At 34.7% G+C, this 20385-nt stretch overlaps 1 protein-coding gene across 1 annotated transcript; it reads left to right on the top strand.

The window, feature by feature from the left end:
* The first annotated feature begins 4214 nt into the window (after positions 1-4214).
* Positions 4215-15254, top strand: LOC115210474. The gene is made up of 5 exons (XM_029779077.2): positions 4215-4345; positions 7001-7031; positions 9215-9778; positions 12364-12546; positions 14693-15254. Exons 1-5 carry the CDS (start codon positions 4298-4300, stop codon positions 15241-15243), a joined length of 1377 nt encoding a protein of 458 aa, XP_029634937.1. The 5' UTR covers positions 4215-4297; the 3' UTR covers positions 15244-15254.
* Positions 15255-20385: the final 5131 nt, after the last annotated feature.

The raw sequence follows: 20385 nt of genomic DNA on the forward strand, positions 1-20385 counted from the left end.
TGCTGATGACGTTTTCAGACAACTGTTTATGATGTGGGTGATATCTTCAGTGTGAACTCCACAAATTCTGCATCGGTTGTCACATTTTACGGCTTTTTCCGCATCTCTATCCCTTTTGTGCATCAGGTACTTGTTTGATATTTCCTGTTCTTGGATTTCAAACGCATATCCTTCAAAGTGGGAGGTAGTAATGCGGCTATTGGTACATGATAAACTGCTTTGATGATCGATATTACTATCATCACGGAGGTTTCTACTAACATATCCATGCATAGTCTTCTGCTCATATATTGGCTCATCCTTTCATCTGATGATATGTTGCGGTAGAGTCGTGCGATTTCTTTGGTCATGTATTCTACGTTATCAGATAAAGAGTGTTGCCAAGGATCTGCCTTCCTAGTCTTATGATGTTATCAGCCTCATGTATGTATACTTGGTCAAAGGATGCACTTCGACGCTTGGTGGTTAAAAGATGTTGCCGAAGGGATATGATGCGACATTCAAAGGCATTTTGGATTGATGTTAAGCTTTTGCCGCCTTGTTTACGCTTTAGGTAGAGGCGGTCTACGTCACTGTGGAAATTATGTGTGCTTGTTAGTATTTTTAGGGTTTTCAGATCAATGGCTCGGATCTTATCACGCATCCATTCGAGCAACCCAAATGTTGGTATGAGTAATGGCACTGCAAACACATTGTGGGCCAGCGTTTTATTGAATGCAGGGAGTTCTGAGGTTCAAGTTCTCTTTATTCGGTTGTAATATTCTTTAGTGACACGTGTTTTGTCACAGGTGCCATTGTAAGATATATTTTCATCCACCCCTAGATACCTGTAACATTCCCCATCAGCTAAAGGGGAAACAGTCAAATCATTGATGGAGATGTTATTAATCTGGTTTATAGTTTTCCTCCTTTTCACAACCATATAACATTTATCCTGACCAAACTCCAACTCGGCATCCTTTGATAATGTTGTAACTTGGTCATGGCTCATTTTCATCTCATGCATATTCTTTGCATTGAGTTTTAAGTCATCCACATAGAAACAGTGTGTAATTTTGGTATTTCTGTTTTCTTGTGAACCAGTGAGATACCCTTCAAACTTCCGTAACATGAATGACAAGAGGTTTACAGAAAGTACAAACAACATCACAGATAATACAGTCACTCTTTGTGATTAATTCCAAATGGTAGCCCACGATGAAGTCAATTCAACTATAGCTTTGACTATTCTCACTGGAACTTTAGCAAGTTGAAGGACTTCTAGCATCCATGAGTGGGGAACAGTATGTATGTATGTATGTATGTATGTATGTATGTATGTATGTATGTATGTATGTATGTATGTATGCGTGAATGCGGGTGTGTGTGTGTATATATGTGTGTGCGTCATTATTCAGCTTTATTTCAAGATTTCTTGCTAACAGAGAAAGAGTCAGTTTCTAATCTAGATCCAAGGCTCCTTCATTGAAATGTCAACAATATCAACAGGGTATGTTTGTATGTATGTATGTATGTATGTATGTATGTATGTATGTATGTATGTATGTATGTATGTATGTATGTATGTACGTACGTACGTATGTATGTATGTATACATGTATGTATGTATGTGTGTGTGTATGTATGTATGTATGTGTGTATGTATGCAGATTTGTATATTTTATTTTGTGTGTATTCTCATGTATATAGTTGCATACCTAGACATGCTCATATATATTTAAATGATAAACTTCTGGAAGGTTTTACAGCTGTTTACAGTTCAATAGCTTTCTCCTTTCTAGTTTTGAGAAGCTTAATTTCTCAAGGTTAGCATTTGGGTAGTGTGTTCCCAATGTTTGTATGTATGTATGTATGTATGTATGTATGTATGTGCATTTTTGCCTTGGGGATTTTTGAGTTTTCCTTTGCAGAATTAAAACCAGTTACCAACAAAGTTGCAAGGCTCTTTTGTTTAAGTGAAAAAAATCTTCATTTTTGTTTGTTTGATGTTTGTGTGTGTGAGAGTGTGTTTGTGTACGTATGTGTTTGGGTCTGTGTGTGTGTGTGTGTGCGTGTATATGTGCGTGCGCGTGTGTTTGTGTGTATGTGAGTGAGGTTCTTATCTGTATGTAACTGCGTGCAAGTGTTCAACCTAATGGAGAATCTGTGGAACGTTTTACAAATTTTCACTGGTCTTCTCATTGATTATATTTCAAGAATGTCAATGAGATAAGTTTATTATACAGACCATACTTACGCATACAGTGTATCGAATATACTCATATACGCAAACATAGATCAATGAACAAACATTTATTATTCGTATCTAGTTCCATAGCCATTATTTTCAATTACGGCCTTACAACGGTGGGACATGGAGTTCGACAAATGAACGCAAAAATCAATTGGAATGTTCTGTCATATTTCTTCAATAAAATATAATTGGGACAAATGTGTTGGTTTTTTTTAGCATGAGCTCTTTTAGAAACATAATTCCATAAATTTTCTGTCGGATTCAAATCCGGGCTCTGCGGAGGACACTTAGTAACCACCATATTATTGCGCTCAAAATATTGCAAAAACATTCCTAGTCTTATGAACGGGACAATTGTCCTGCTGGAAAATAGATCCCGGTGGCATCTGATTATTTAGATAGGGCATCACATTTTCATTTACTAATTGCAGATAGCCTGCACTGTTCAGTCTGCCATCGACCAACAACTTGAACCAACAACTAGGCTGCTGAACGCGGCCCACACTATTTCCCCCACCTCACGATATCGCCGTTTTTTGACACATTAAGGATGGCTTTTTTTCTGTTGGACGGCGTCTAACATAAGTCTTTCCGTCTGATCCAAAGATGCAGAAGCAGGATTCGCTGCTCCAATATGGCTATTAGAAAACTTGATCCGCTTCCGCCGGTTCGTCTTAGAAATTATCGGCTGCTTTCGGGCGATCCAACCGAATAGTCCAAATTCTTTTAGGCGGTTTCTGATAGTTTGTAGTGTAAAGCTGATATCAGTTTCATCAGATAATTGCTTGCAAATGTCCACTGCTGTTAGCATTCGGTTACCTTCAGAGAGCCTATGAATTCGGCGATCCGTCTGTACTGTTGTATTTTTTTCTTTTTTGGAGAGCCCGTTTTTTGCCGATCTTTATATTGGCCAGTGGTTGGTAAAGCTTCCATGCTTGAACGCAAGCCATTTTACTGCATCCTAATTGCTTGCTAATGTTCATGAAGGACACATTTTGCTGATGAAGCAACATAACCTTTGAACTAGTAACTGGGCTGATACTATGATGCTTTCCCATAGTGAAGTAATGTGTAACAATGCTCGATTATTAAACAAAACAGTGCAGTACGAACAGCCCTATGACCACTATGACCCTATGACAACCCTTTGGTTTATTAATTTACATAATCTTGGTACGATCTTAAACTTATTTTGCCGACAATTTCTAATCATTTGAATTAATTGCGTATTAAAATTATTCGAATTGTAGAAAGACATATAACGCCTACATCACTCGAAAGAGAAACAAATTCTACATAAACTGTAAAAAGTAAAATAATTTTACAGTTTTATTAAAAATATATTAATAAAGGAATAAAACTGCCATCATCGGTCTTAAACTTATTTTGACCAGTGTATATTAATAGATAGATAGATAGATAGATAGATAGATAGATAGATAGATAGAGATAGAGAGAGAGAGAGAGAGAGAGAGAGAGAGAAAGACAGACAGACAGATAGATATGCAGAAAGGGTGAGGTGGGGAGAGTAGCGACAGAAATGGATATACCACTGGACTGTGTGAGGAAATTTTTAGCGGCGTTCTATTAAAATGCAATGCAAGAAGTATCTAACAGTTCAGGTCATTAAGCATTGTGTATTCTACTTGAAACCCACTCAAGTTACTTACTGTGGTTTAGATGAAAGGAAAATAACTACGGGAAACTTCTCTTGCTATAAATAGGAATAAATAACTGAGAAAAAGATTCTGTACAAATAATTGAGTGGGTGGGCAATCCTAAATTCGTTAGGGTTCTTGAATAACTATAGACATTCCACTGCACACGATGCTACCATTCCCATTAACTTTCCCTTGTACTTTGTGTCATTCCTATAATGTTAAAAATCCAGCACCCGGAAACACTTAGAATTCATTAGAAATTTACTTCCTTAGTGATTCCCACAGATTCTTATAAATAGATACACAGTTGAATAAAATTGCCAAAACGTTTCTATAAAGAATATAAAGTACATTCAAACATCAATACTTAGTAATCTACATCGAAGAAGATTTTAGCGAGAAAATGAATTCTATTAACATTTGGGTTATTGCAGCCATTTCTTTAATATTGGTAAGTTAAGTTTAATCAAATTCTTTTTTCTTTATGAAGATACAGTGTATGTAAACAAAGCAAAATAATGAAGTCCATAATGCAAAAAAATCGAGAATGTAATTATACCGATCACTATTTTTCTTATGCTGCAATTGAGGATGGAAAATTTGTAGTTACTACGTGGCTTGTAGTTGCGTGTAGCAGAATACACTTCATTGCAAGCATTTGGACCATTCTTGTCGAAGATATCTTCCTCCTACCAACCTCAGAAACTCTAAAGTGGTTTATGGATGCAACTTTTTTCCCTCTGAAAAATCCATTAAAAAACAAAACTATGGAAGTGAATGAAATATGTTCATTCGCTAACTTTTTTCTATCAAATCTAAAATTATAAAATGTACCTGAAGATACATAAATGGAAAGAGATTTTATAATAAATATATTTTAACGTACACAACTATAAGTAGAACGATTTTGAAAAGCATGGATAAGTTAGTTACGTCATGGCTGAACTACTAAAAGTTAACTTATGATAAAGTATTAAATATTGCATCTGTCTATATTTGAATATTTTTATGTATAGATAAGTATATTTCTGTTCCAAAATATAAATGAATAATACATGCATTTGTGAATGTGTCAGTGTGTATGTGCTTGTACATGCACACTTTCTTATATTTAACAATCAAAATTATATAAATTAATTTCCATGAAGTGTACTTGTTTTTTCCCTTCCTTTATAATTATAACATGAAACTTGTTTCAGTGTAATACGATAACATAAGCACTAATATCAATTTTCAAAATGGGAATACTATATCGTTTCTATTCATCCTTGCATTATAGTATTAAACTGTAAATTTATATTTGTTAGTAAACACTTACATGTATAATATTTAGCTAAAGCAAAGTTTTTAGTATATAATATACTTGACTAATTTCTGAAATTGAGTTTTCTGAAGTTATTCTTACAATTACTTCATATTTCTTCTCCTTAAACTAAATAATCTGAAAGAACATAAACATCTTGTGCAATTCTGTTATTAACTAATGGATTCGCAGAAATTAATTTCTATAATTATGGCTCTACCTAAATATTTTTACAGCCTCTTAGATTTACCAAAATGGATTTATTCTTATTTAATTCTGTCTACCATTTATCTGAATTATTCAATCTGATTAACTAATTGCAATACTATTCTCCGACAAGTACCCAAAAGCACTGTTGTATTTATATTATTTAGTGAAGCATCAAAAGAAAATGGAGAATTAAAAAGTCTATAAACAACAAAACCAACAAATAAATGGCTTTAATTTCATTTTCTTTTACCTTAAGATATATTTTTTCTTCTAACAAAACAGACTTCCATTTATTTAAACTGTTTTTTTACCTTTAACTTGGAAGTAACAAAATGAGAATTGCAATTTTCAAATTAAAATTGAAAATATCAGACATGTTCTATAACATTCGTGGAATGTTAAGACAAGTTTGGACGTTCGATGGACATGTGCATATAGGTTAAATGTGAAACAGTATGGCATTCATGTAGACTTTCAAAACACTACTTATAATACTAAGACATAACATGTAAAATAATGGTGAAAAGAATGTTTTACTGTATAGATAAATGAAGTAAAGATTTGAACATTTAAATATTCATTTATTTGAAAATTTTCTACGATTTACAGTATATTTTGTCACAAATATATGCTTATCACCTAATTTCGGAACTGGAAATCGATTGCACACCATGCTAACGCACACAATTTGAAATACATTTCGCTTCAGCCAGCTTATTTTATTAATTAGATAGTTATACTAGAGACATTTCACACACGTTCAGTCTTAACGCGAGGATCGTTCTGTTGTAGTCGATTGAATAACTGCTGAGAAAAATATCCATGATATTACAAGTTAAATTGCTGTCTGAAATGGGGTTTTCTATAATTGCTCTTATTTCTTCACTCTCTTCGGTGTTGTCTCAATGGTCTTTCTATCATTTAAGCAGATATCTGCTTCAAATTTTAGCACAAGGCCAGAAATTTTAGGAGAGGGGGTAAGTCGGTTATATCGACCTCAGAGCTCAATTGGTACTTATTTTAGCAATCCCGGAAGGATGAACGGCAAAGTCGACCTCGGTGGAATTTGAACCCAGAACGTAAAGATGGACGAAATACTGCTCAGCATTTTTCCTGGCGTGCTAATGATTCTGCCAGTTCGCTGCATTAATCAATTAACCAAATATCGGTTTCAAAATTTGGCAAAAGACCATAAATTTCAGGGTAGGGTTAAGTCGATTACATCGATCCCAGTACTCGAGTAGTACTTATTTTATCAACCCCGAAAGGTTGAATGGTTAAGTCGAGATCGGCAGAATTTGAACTCAGGTCATGAAAACAGACGAAATACTGTTAAGCATTTTGCCTACAGTGCTAACGATTCTGTTAGCTCATCGTCTTGAATTAACGAAATGTGAAGAAATAAAAATATTTAATATCTTTTATGTTGTAGATCAATGAAATAAATTTCTATTTCATTATTTTATCCCCAGGCTATATCTAAAGCTACACCTAAAGATACATCTCCAAAATTAGATATTCGATATTTGCACGTATAATATATCTCATGTTATAATCCAATAACTAACATTTAAACAATTCATTTGTTACTAGGTTCAAGTTCACGGTAAACAGATTGAGAAAGGTATGTACTGCTTTACTGAATTTAAAATGAAGTTTGACGGTTGTTGTAAAGTGGAAAATATGTATATAAATATGTTAGGTTACATTCTAGAAAACAATAATAACGGATGTACTGTCTCATTAATTACTCATATCCGGGAAGTAAAAATGAGTAGGTGCATTTATGTGACTTTCAAAAATGCATTGATGACTTAAGGAGGAGGAGGTTGCACCTCTTCGAGAATAATGTTGCAATGTTGAGAACTTACCACCTATCTAAAGTAAAAGATATGATTATATAGTGGAGACTGTAACAGTTCGGAAAAAATATGTGTTGATGTTGTTCCTATTGAAATTAGGATTTCACGCTGCTAGATTTCTTTAGCGCAAACATTCTGTAGAGAGTTAAAATTGTTATGTGCAAAGGATAATGCTTTAAGCATTCTAAACTTAATATCTAAATACATTTGGCATTGAATACACTCTATACTATATTATTCACACTAAGACACGTTTAGCGAATTCTCTACAACATACCAAATGTGTTCTGTTATCCTGTTATGTGTTTCAGCCCTAAGGATGTGGCCGTGCTGGGGCACCGCCATTGAGCTGATCGTATCAATAATGTATGTTGATGTAAGATAACTATGTAATAAAATAACACTTACATATACATATAATATCGATTTCTAAATTTGGCACAATATCCGAATAATTTGATCCCAATATTTGACTAGTACTTATTTTATCAAGTGAAGAAAGCTGAATTTCAAAGTCTATCCTCGTGTATATGAATGTCGGCTGAAAAGTTCATAGGCTGACCAAGTTATTCTCTTGGAGTATGATCAGATGAGGTTTATTTTTTAACATAGCTCCTCTTTGCGGACCTCACACTTCTTTCATCGGTGTTGCAGGGCTTCGATCCCACTGATGAAGAAACTTTTATTCTAGTCATAAACGTCATCATCATTGCAATACCGGTTCCCAAGTGTTTTTCATGTTGGGAAACAGATGATAGTCAGATGGGGTCAGAAGAATAGACACGGTGATAAACCAGTTCAAAGCCACAGTTTCGCACAGTAGCCACTGAAACCAATGACTTGTGTGCTGCATCATTATCCTGATGAAACAAGACCTTTTTCGTCAGTTTTCCTGGGTCTTCGGTTTTCATAGCATTTCGTAACTGTCTCAGCAAGTTGTCATACTAATCTCCATTGATGGTGTGGCCATTTTGAAGATAGCCAATAAACACAATGTCTTCTGCATTCCAAAAACTGAGGCCGTCACCTTTCCTGTACGTGGAACGACCTTGGCTTTCTTTGAAGCAGAGGAGGAAGGGTCTTTCCACTGAATGGATTGTTTCTTTGTCTCTGGCTGAAAGTGATGAAGCCAGCACTCATCTTGGCTTATGAAGCATTCAAGAAAACCAGATGGACCTGCCTTAAGCTAAGTCAGATTTTCTCATGATGTGATCGGCCTGGTGCACTTTTGATCAGATATAAGAAGAACTGGCACCCACTGATCAGTAACCTTCATCATGCCAAGTTCATTGTATAGAATATTCTCAACTCTCTCACGGAATATGTTAATAGTATTGGCTAGTTGATATATAGTCGCCTGTCACGCGTCAGCATATGTTGAACACGATCAATATTTTTCTCGGTGGTGGCAGTTGCAGGACGTCCAGACTATGTCATGTTTGAGTCTATCTTTCCCTCCTAAATTCAGCTGACCACTTTTGCACTGTTGACAAAGCTGGTGTGTAACCTTCTAATGTAGCAACTATGTTAGCATGAATGTCAATGGCGGGGGGGGGGGGGCTAAACTGTTTTTTTTTATATAGATACTTGATAACACCACGATGACAAATTTTGTTCATTTTCAATAGAAGTCGCTACTAGTTACATTTGAAGTCTTCTTTTGAACAGTAATATGTCAGTTTAGATGGCAATAAACAAAGCAGAGTTGAAATTAATGCAATGAAGATTTCACAGTTCTCGCATCACTCTCCATAGTCAGCCAATGAACTTTTCAGCCCACCATCGTATTTTCAAATCAGAAAAGTTTAAAACATTCAATTTAGCACTTGCGTGTCTGCTACTCCGCCTTTGTTATAAAAATATGATGTTAAAATTTAAAGTTAGCACGTTGTCAACTATGTACAGCAATTTTGAAACTATATCTCTAATATTTTTATTTTCACAGAATGTTCCGGAAAGGCAGCAAATATTATATTTGTTATGGACACATCAAGTAGTATTTGGATTGTTGACTATAAAAAACAGATAAGATTCTTCCAGAAAATGATAGAAAACTTCCACATTGGGCAAAGTAATTCGCATGTGCGAGTGGGTGCCATAACATTCAGTGATAGAGCTCATTTGGAATTCCCTCTCGATAAATTCACTAACAAAGAAGATTTGAAAGTAGCTTTAGGCGCAATCCCTTATAGAAAAGGACAAACAAATACTGCCGCAGCATTACAGCTTTTAATGAAAGAAGTGAAACCAAAACTGAAAGTATACACAGCGCCTTTTATAGCTATTGTTATAACTGATGGGAAATCCCGTGATGCAAATGCTACTCGGCACGCAGCTAAATTGCTCCATAAAGTTGGAGTAAACGTTTATGCAATAGGAGTCGGAAAACGTTTTGATACAAAAGAATTAAACGCAATAGCAAGTGACCCTGCAAATAATGTACTTCTCGTCGCTAGCTATTCAGCTTTGGAAAAGATTGCTCGTTACTTTGGTGTTAAAACTTGTAAAGGTACGTATCAGAAATTAAATGTCATATACCTATATAATAGATAATGTGTGTGTGTGTGTGTGTGTGTGTGAAGGCGCATGGCTTAGTGGTTAGGGTGTTACATTCACGATTGCGAGATCAAGGGGTTTGATTCCCAGACCTGGCGTTGCGTTGCGTTCTTGAGCAAATCACTCCATTTCACGTTGCTCTGCGATCATTTCGTCATATTACATGTGGCACATGGTGCACCTATGGAGGTAATTCCGATTTGATGGAGGGTGTGAGCTTGTATGAACACAAACATTTGATCACTATAAACAAGTCATTTCTGTGCCTTTTCGGCGAAAAATTGCTGACCCCTCCCCCATGCGTCATCTAACGACGGGAGAGTGCATGATATATATATATATATATATATATATATATATATATTTGCATATATGTATACACACACAGATACATATATATATATATATATATATATATATATATATATACATATGCATATATGGGCACAGGACTTTACCAAAGGTAAACAACATGAAATACGAAAACAAATGGGTTCAATACGCAAACAACGAGAGAAACAAAAGGAAAAGAAGACAAGTAACTTAAAGAACGACCCTTCATCGGTTGTAGGCTGTCTATCTACTCCTCATTTCGATCATTGAACGACAATGAGTCTTCGAAGACAGTTACACCCATAAGTAAATTTGGGATTTATGGAGGGTCAAAGTTGGGAACAAAAACAGGACAGTGGAGACATACATTTACTCGTTGCTCACACGTGACCACCGTCCATCTTTCTTTTCCTTACGTGATCATCTTCCTTTTCTTTTAGGGCTGTCCTAAGGAATGGAGTATCCTATCTCTCTCTTCTATCTTTTCTCTTGCCGAAGCAAATATTTCTCCAGCGTTCACCATTTTACCCTCCTTCTGGTGTAACAACCCTGCATGTTTGTTTTTGTTCGGTTTCTTTGTATGTCACGATTATCCTGATTTTGTTCCAAACGTTGAGCCTCCATAAATCCCAAATTTTATTTCGATTCCCAGAGTGTTTATTGAGAGAAAAGACCTAAAGCTCCTGGAGGCATCGGCAAGTTATAGAAACAAGAACATGAGTACTTAAGTGCAACACTGCGTAGATTTTTTTCTAATAATAATATTGTACACAACTTAAGATGTTAGCCTAGCCTTAAAGTTTATTGTCCTCTTTAACAATATATATATATATATATATATATATATATATATATATATATATATATATATATATATATATATCCGCTGCATCGGAAATCTGCAATGTCTCCATAACTATTGTCTCACCTATAACTTTGGAGCCCTAGTAATCCGTTAGAGCACTGACCTAGCGTACCTAATCGTTCAGAACACCATTGAATTAAACCCCCGTACTTTGTATATATATATATATATATATATATATATATATTTGTGTATGTGTGTGTGTGTTGTGTGTGTGTGTGTGTGTGTGTGTATGTGTGTGTGTGTACACTTTTCGCTGACGAGTATTTTCTCGTTGTTTTGTATTTATCTATAATTGAAGATTTTACAAATTAATATTTCATGCCACCTGACTTTATATTAATTAGAGATCAACTGGTTTAATTCATGTCTTCAATTTATTTCTTTTGTTTTTTATATTCCAAAAGTATATTTTTGCTTTTCTTGTTGCTAATAAGGTTTAATATATTTTGTTTATGCTCATAAGTGATAGAATATATTTCTTGTTACTGAAACAATATTCCTCATTTAAACATTTATATGATCGAATTTCTGCTTGAAAATTGTGTGAGTTATATAAAATAGATAAAAGTTAAATATTACCGTGAAGAATTCATATTTTTAATCATCGTTTTTAATAATTCGTGCAAGAAAGCTGATTAAAAATATTTATTATTTCTCTTCTAATACAATGATATTCGAAGAAGTTGGTTCCATAGAAGCTTAATTGTAATTATTTGAATTGTAAATTGTATGTCTGAAGTCGATAATAGGATGAAATAATTAATTTATATAATGCTATTCGCAATGAGAGAAATTAGCTGACATGAGATGTAACGGAATTTGATAGTTTTTTCGCGTTCAATATTTATGAAGCCATTCCATTTTTCTTTAAAAGATCTCCAGATCATTCAACAACATGGCGAATGATCAGGAGATATTTGAGTTTTGCTTAAGGTAGAGAAAAGTATTAGTAGCATTTAGAGGGAAACCAACTTTGGAAATTAAAAATATAATGGATGGCTCTGAGACCAGCAGTAAATAAGTATAACAATTAATACATAAAAAGCATAATGATCTAATTTTAGTGCAATCGTCAGGTTACTAAAATGAAGTACGAAATCATAGGATTCATGACTTTTTCAATGGCAAATTTCAATGTAGAAATAGTAGAAATAGCTACAAAAGTAGAAATAGCTACAAGCTGAAATTGAAATCGTGTAATGGAGTTTGTTAACTGGAAGTTTCCATGAACTTTTCACCACTGGCTTATATATCGAAAATATGTCTTGCCTTTTACTGGTTTCAGTTATCTAGTTGTATATATATCCAATTTTATTATAAGGTGCTATCTGTTTTAGATATTACAACTTTACCGCCAACAATACCAACAACGACACCGACAACAACAAAGATAACGACACCAGTCACAACTACAACAGCAGCAGCAACAACAACAACAACAACACAAGCCACAACAATAACATCAACAACTATACCGACCACTAAAACCACGGAAATGCCGCCACAACAGGATCAATCAAGTAAGTTCAGTTAAATATTTCTTTAAAGGATCATGTTAGATTATGCAAGAAAGAATCGGTGATTAATATTAAATAATAAACAATGAAAGGCTAATCCTAATAAAACAGTTAGCTATTCTATAGCGAAAGAAATTTTGTGAAACGAAAATTTTGGAATCCCGTCTTTCGTCGAAATACTCATGAAATACATCTGCAAAGATTTTGATCAGTGAGATTTCACTAGCTTATTTACTTTTCATTGTCCTAGAAAGACAGACGATATGTAAGTATGAAATCTCATGTACACGTGCCTGTGCATAAGTAAACATTTACTGATAGAGATACACATGTTATAGACTTCACACACTTCCTGAACAAATGCCTTCGAACAATCCTTTCTTTTTTACTTTTGCACACGTTATCATATCTTGTGTACATACAAACACATCGCATAAATCAATACACACACAGATACACACGCGTATAATGTGAAACAAGGTACCAAGAACACGAAAAGAAAGACGTATAACGAGGATAACGCTAGCGCTTACACGCGCACACACACAAGTACACACTCAAATGCACACACGTATACACACACTCCTACATGTTTATGTGTGTGTGTGTGCCGGTTTTCTTTTTCTTTTTGAAATATATTTTGAAGGTACATCACTCTACGTGTTCAGTATTTTTTAAGAATAATTTTTAAGTATTTCCTTATTAGACTTGTATATTTAGTTTCAAACAATACAATTCCTAAGTCCATTTTCGTTTCGAGACCTTGGATTCATCATCTGGTCGTATTGATGATGACTCTATTATTGCAATGTTTTTGTAGTAAGCAGTAATGGATCGTGGAATGTGGTAAACCTTCAGCTAGGAGAAAAAACAAGGCATATGATCCTTTTATAGAGTTGGGTAAGAGACGGGGAGGAAAGTATACTTGAGCCAATGACAGCCCGAATGCTTGGAACAGGTAAAGGTACCGCGCTGAAGATACCCAAGGCACCATTTGGTAGCATTAACTAAGCAACTAGTTAAGTCTACCACCTAAGAAGAAGATGCTGTAAGGGATGAAATAACCTTCGCCGGTTTCAAATTGTGAAGTTTTTACTGCTGGTAGCCAGCCTGAAAGCGTACTCACGCGAATTCAAGCAGCCGAAATGGGGTTCCTCTGAACGATCTCTGGGATAACCTTATAGCGTAGCTCAGAAATCAGGGAATATCAGGGAATATCCCAAGGGTGATCTGCTATTTCGCATTGAGAAGTCACAGCTGCTGTAGTACATACATAGTCTCAGTTATTGAGACTAGAGTATCCAACCAGAAAATGTAATGACAGTTGATTCTGATAAGACCTTATGGAGGTAGTATCTGAGGACTCTACTCCAACAACCTTTCTAAGAATAGAGAGCAGAGAAGTTGGATGGATAACACTTTCATTGTTTATTCCACAGTTGCTGACCTTTTGGTTAGTGTTTTATTAATAACACTTCCATAGTTAATCTTCCAGTTTTATTGTATAAGATTGTATGAAATGACGATATCAATAACTAATATTCTCAAAGTCATTTTGTGTTCTGTATTGTAATCTGTTATCTGCTGTAATGACTCTCTGATATAAGTTTGTAAATGCATAATCAACCGATGAAAAATTTGCATATATGCTGGATATGATGCAAAGTATCAGCCAGCAGACTAAGGTGACACTTGTTTACTGGTCATGCTTCAAGAATCCTGCAAAGAATTCTTGGTTAGCTGTCAGAATACTTAGCGTGCAGGATAGAAATTCTCACGCTCTGAGTTAAAATTCTTGCCTTTCATTATCTCGGAGTCGGTGAAATAAATACCAGTTAAGCATTGAAGTCGATTTAATTGACTAGCCCCCTCCTCCGAAATTTCAGGCTATGTGCCTATAGTAGAAAGGATCATTATTATTGTTTATAGTTTTGTCTTATTCAACTCACCAGAATTATATAGTGAATAGAATCGTGCTAGATGACTTAATAATGAGATGCGTGTTTTGAATTCTCATACATATGAGCCCCATAAAAGTGTACAAAATAGAAATAAGAAAATACGAAATAAAATTTCTCATTTCCTACGAATTACAATGATATTTCCCTTTTACTATAACTTAATAAATGTAACTTTCTTCTTTTCAAAGGTACTGTGTCGTTTGGATATGACATTCTAACATTGGGAATTTACCGCACCGATATAATTACACAGTTTATACAGACCATGCTTCCATACACACCATATGGAAGATACAGAACATTCTCTTTTGTTGATTGCCCACAAAGCTATAATCAGCCATTTACAACTTTAATTAATAAAACAAACGCTGAACTTGGTAAACTTATTAAACCAACATACCCGGGACTAACTGGTATTGTACGCCATATGGGAAAAGGACTCAATATGCATCCTAATTTATACACAAAGCAATTAGCTGTTCTATTTCTAGATCCATCACTGACTGTTTTAACTGCTGAGTTAATGTCAGAAATAGAGAATCTAAAACAATTAGGAACAAAAGTATTTTTAATCAACGTTGGAAATACTATATGGCCAAATGTTCAGACATTGCATTCTATGAGCAGTCAACCGTACACTCATTATATTTACAATATTCCATCTTATAATCAATTATTGTATACAGCCCACCATTCACCTTGCAGTTTTCGACCATTATGTAATCAAAAAGTTATCTGAAATAAATATTTCAAAAATAAACACTGTGTCATGTTTCGCAATTTCATCTTCGAATGTATATTTCAGTTTATTGCTCGTGCAAATATATATCTATAAAGTACATATTTTTGGCTAGCAAAATGTTTAAAAGCATTTAGCCCGTATTTACACTGTGAGTTCAAATACCACCGAGGTGGGACTTGCCTTTTATCATTTCGGGCTCAATAAAATAAGTACCACTTGAGTGCATCGTTCTCCTTATTTACTTAAAAACTGGTATAAAAGTTCTCATTGTTCCTGAGGAGATTGAATGGAATACTACTTTGTGTCTTCATATCTGTATACGTAAAGAAAGAGAATGTACTAAAACAAGAACTGAAATCTGCATCTTTTAACCTTCATAGTTTGTTGTAGTACTCTGCGTGAGGTTGTGGAGTAAATGCTGTTGTTCAGCGCTAAGTATAATCTTCTTTTGCATGTTTATTGTAGAACATGTTACACAAGGTAAGTACATATAATTGAGACGAAATCTTTATTCGAGTATAAAGGATTGTTTATGAACATCCACTCGAATTCAAAACTGCTAAATATGCTAGAGGTATGATTAATAGCAATTTTTTATTGAATTATTTCTAAGATGCCATAGTAAGAAAAGATGTTTGCAAGCAATGTTATCCTTTTACTTTTAAGATCGTCAGTCATTGGACTGTTACAATGTTACGGCACAACATTCAAGGTTTATAATTGATTATATCGACATCAGTAATTTAAGTAATACTTATTCACACCAAGCTGATATACACAATCCATAAGTTTATACGTACATACTTACATACGTACATACATACATAATACATACACACATGCTTTTATATCCTTGTACTGTATATATAATATAACAAAGTGGGGGGAGAAAGTATATACACGACGCACTACTATAACTATTACGGCTAACAGTGAACTGCTACAAACAAGAACGCCAATCACTTACAGTTCTTTGTTTTACAACAATGAGTCAATCCATCTTTTAGTCACCTGAGGAGCTGTCGGAATCCTTTCACAACATCTCCCCCCTTTTAGAATCAGTCTCCCTATCATCTCCCCTTTTGAGAATTGAGCTCCGCTCAAAGCTTTAATATCTCTTACGCTTGGGGTTGAATTCTAGTGTTTCCGTTTTTTTCCGTTTCCTGGTGCTAGAAAGTGTAGTTTCAAATTGTTTGGGTGTTGGTACCTCAAACACGTCGTACAATACTTCCATGAGGATATCATTTCTCGTGGCTGTTTTTTCCGTGAATCTTTTTTTAAGTTGGTTAATGTGTCTTTTGTATTCGTCATTTTCCCCCTTTAACCAAGAATATCATCCTTCCAATTTGTTTAATGACTAGACCGTCCACCCAGCTTTCTTTACCATATCTATTGGTTAAAAAAAAAACTTTGTCACCTAACTTGAAGAATGTTGAAGTATTTTTGTTGTTTGCCTTTTTCCCTAGGTATCAGCTTATCAAAAACGGATCTGACCTTTCTGGCAAACATCAATTCTGCGGGTAACATTCCCAACTGTGTATTTAGATTGGGTGTTACTCGGTATATTCTTAGAAATTGTTGACGTGCAAAATCATCCATCACTTCATTTTTCGCCTTTTCAACGCTCTCTTGAAAGTGTCAACAAAATGCGCCGCTTGTCCATTTGACCTAGGATGATACGGCAGAGTGGTGACATGTTCGATGACAAGCATTTTACAAAGTTTTCTGAACTCGCCTGACGTGAATTGAGTTCCATTATCCGACACAATGGTATCCGAAATACCATACCTGGCGAACAATTCGTGTAAAAAGCATATTGTAACTGCAGATGTCGGCTTTTTACATTTATGCACTTCCGGCAACTTTGAAAAGCTATCCACCACAAGGCAATATGATCCCTTCAGTGGACCTGCGTAATCAACATACAGTCTGGCCCATAGAACATCTGTCCATTCATGACATCTGTCGAGAATGGACAGATGAATTTCCTTTAATAATCGCTTTTGTAATGTGGCTGGCGCTACGACTCTTTGTGCATGCATCAACACATTATCACACAGTGAGAAATGATTTGCATTTGTGTTAGGCATATTTTTATCTATTTTAGCCCTCAGTATTCCTTTCATTTTTATAATAGATTTATCCTTTTCCGATTTTAATTTTATGTCTTGTAAAGTAACTGGCGGTTCACGAATGATGTTACACAAAACATTTTTAATTTCTTTCTCCGCTTGCAAAACAGCAATCACAGTATCTTCAAATGGTTCCACATTTTTCGAAATCAGTCTTGATAGACAATCCTCATGGACTAGTTACCCCAGTATTGTAAAATATTAGCAGTATGGAATTCCTTTTTTTTTTTTACCCAAATATCGATAATAATGGACGATGATTATTCTGTAGACGAAAACTTCTACCATGTAAAATTCTGGGAAATTATTTCACTGCAAAAATAATCGCTAGAGCTTTTTTTCGATTTGACTATAATTTTTCTCTGCTGCTATCAGAGAACATGAGTCAAGAACCACCGCTATCATGTTACTATTTTTATATTTATGTTGCATAACTGCTCCTATGCCGTACTCAGAAGCGTCTGAAGCTACAAGAATCTCTACTGCAGGATCAAATTATGCTAACGACAAATCAGACATTAATATTTTTAATATTTCGTCAAACGCCTTTTGAAAGTTTTCCGATCAATTCCATTTCATATTTTTTTCAGCAATATAATTTTGGTAATAATTTGCGAACCCTAAAACTGATTGTAAGGTCGCTATATTAGTCGGCGGGGGCATAATTTTTAATTGCGTCTGCCCTCGACGTGTCTGACCGACGTCCATTTCTGTCAATGATTTGTCCTAAATATCTTACTTTTGGTAAGAAAAATTAACTCTTTTCTTCACTCACAGTAACGCCGCAATCCCTAATTTTTTCGAATACATATTTTACGTGCTCTACGTGTTGATCCCTGGATTCGCTTTTCACGTGTATATCATCCGGATATGGAATTGCGAATTCATAACAATCTACTAACATTCAATCCATGACCTTTTGAAAATCGCAGGTTCGGCTTTTAAGTCAAATGGTAACCTGTTGTATTCATAAAGCCCTTTATGTGTATTAATTGCTAGGTATTTAGAGCATTCATCGTCTACTCTAAATCGTATGTTGGAGCAAATTCATATATATATATATCTTGTGTCTGGAGAGAGTCATACTGCTTTAATGCCTTAATATGTAACACTCTCACCGGTTCAATTTTCACTCATTTATTATTAATATTTTTCTTTTAAAGAAATTGAACCGGTGCGTTACATTAAGGCAGTATGACTCTCCAGGCACAAAATGTGTGTGTGTGTGTGTGAGATCCAATTTAGAAAATATTTTACCATCGTTTGATTTCGCTAAAATTTCCTCCGGAGTAGGTAGCGGATAGTGGCACGTTTTAAGACATTCGTTTAAACCAGTGGCAAAATCAGTACACATTTCTTAGTGTACACATTAAATTTGAGCATGGTGGAATTATCTCCCTTAGAGCGGTTCCAGTTAAGTCGGGGCCCTTCTTAAATTCCAAAAAAGAGATGTTTAGGCTGTGCCCTCACCAGAGGAAATTTGTATTGAGAACATGGAATTCCCCGTTTGCCGACAAGGGAAAAGCAGTTGACTATAAGTTGGCCCTTTATAGACGTAACGGGAACCTATCTAAAAGGGAAAATTTCTCCACGCTCAAATTTAATTCCAGTAGAATTTCGTTCCAGAATTTTTTGATTACAAAATTAAACGACCCTGCGGCCAACGAGTTTGACGAGTTATCTACACTGCTAAATACTTTATAGGTGCGAAACTAATCGTAACTCCCTGACCGGCCGTAAGAAACAACTTCTAAGTATTACTGCTGTAATATTTTAGAGTGTGCTTCTATTCGGATATATGAACTGATATTATATACAAAATATATATGTATATTACGTATACTATATATATATATATGTATATATATATATATATATATATATATATATATATATATCGTTTTCATATCTGGTTTGCAAGATTCATTATGTGAATTTGTATGGTGGAGCAAGTCTGTATATATATATATATATATCTTGTGCCCGGAGAGGGTCATACTGCTTTAATGCCATAATATATTAATATGTAACATTCTCACTGGTTCACTTTCCACTCATTTATTATTGATATTTTTCTTTTAAAGAAATTGAACCGGTATGTTGCATATTAAAGCATTAAGGCAGTATGATTCTCTCCAGACACAATATATGTGTGTATGTGTGTGTATAATACATACACACACATTAACAATTAAAGCTATTCATGTTCCATCTTGTTGTGTATCCAAGAATATAAGCTGAATATATCTAAAGCATGCTTTTAGTTTCTATAAAAAATGGCAATTAACACAATTTTATAGAAAATCCCTGTTCCAAACCTGCAGCGAATACCATCGTTTGGATTCTTTGAAATACCTATCTGGTCTTCAAGGATACATTTTACAAGTAAATTGAGATTATGATTTTCTAGAGTGTTAAGATACATTATCTCAGTTGAAAATTGGGCTGTTATTTGGAGGAAAGTAACTTATAAATATAATAAAAAGAACCCTTATTCATGGATATATATATATATATATATATATATATATATATATATATATGAGTGAATGTGTGTGTGTGTGTGTAGTTGTCCTACCACTCCATGACAACCGGTATTGGTTTGTTTATGATTCCCTAACTTAGCAGTTCGGCATTTAAAACCAGCAGACACTCGTGAGTGTGTGTTTGTGTTTCTGTATGCATGTGGAAAAGTGCGACCGCCATAGAAAATATAAATTGATATTAATCAAATTAATATAAATTTTTTACCCTTATTTAAATTTAAATAACCCTGTTCTCTAACCGGCAGGCTTCGATGCAGAGAATTTTTTTCTGCAGAGTCATTTCCGGCTCTGGCGCGCAAAAAACGAAGACATTTGAAATATACCCCTAAATATAATTGACAGAACTGTATGCATGTTCTTTTTCGTGTGGACGTCTCGTGTACGGTTCTGCAAATTATATTTTCTATGACGGTCGCACTGATGATTTTCAGGCATTTACGTATGTAAATATGTATATGGTA

This window comes from Octopus sinensis, linkage group LG4, assembly GCF_006345805.1.
Source record: "Octopus sinensis linkage group LG4, ASM634580v1, whole genome shotgun sequence".
NCBI classification, from domain to species: domain Eukaryota; kingdom Metazoa; phylum Mollusca; class Cephalopoda; order Octopoda; family Octopodidae; genus Octopus; species Octopus sinensis.

Bases quoted from the DNA above. Each gene is read 5' to 3' on its own strand.
- LOC115210474 (XM_029779077.2), top strand. From the start codon at position 4,298: ATGAATTCTATTAACATTTGGGTTATTGCAGCCATTTCTTTAATATTG. The intron at 9,779-12,363 runs GTACGTATCAGA...TATCTGTTTTAG, and splicing joins TGGTGTTAAAACTTGTAAAG to ATATTACAACTTTACCGCCA. The intron at 12,547-14,692 runs GTAAGTTCAGTT...TTCTTTTCAAAG, and splicing joins GCCACAACAGGATCAATCAA to GTACTGTGTCGTTTGGATAT.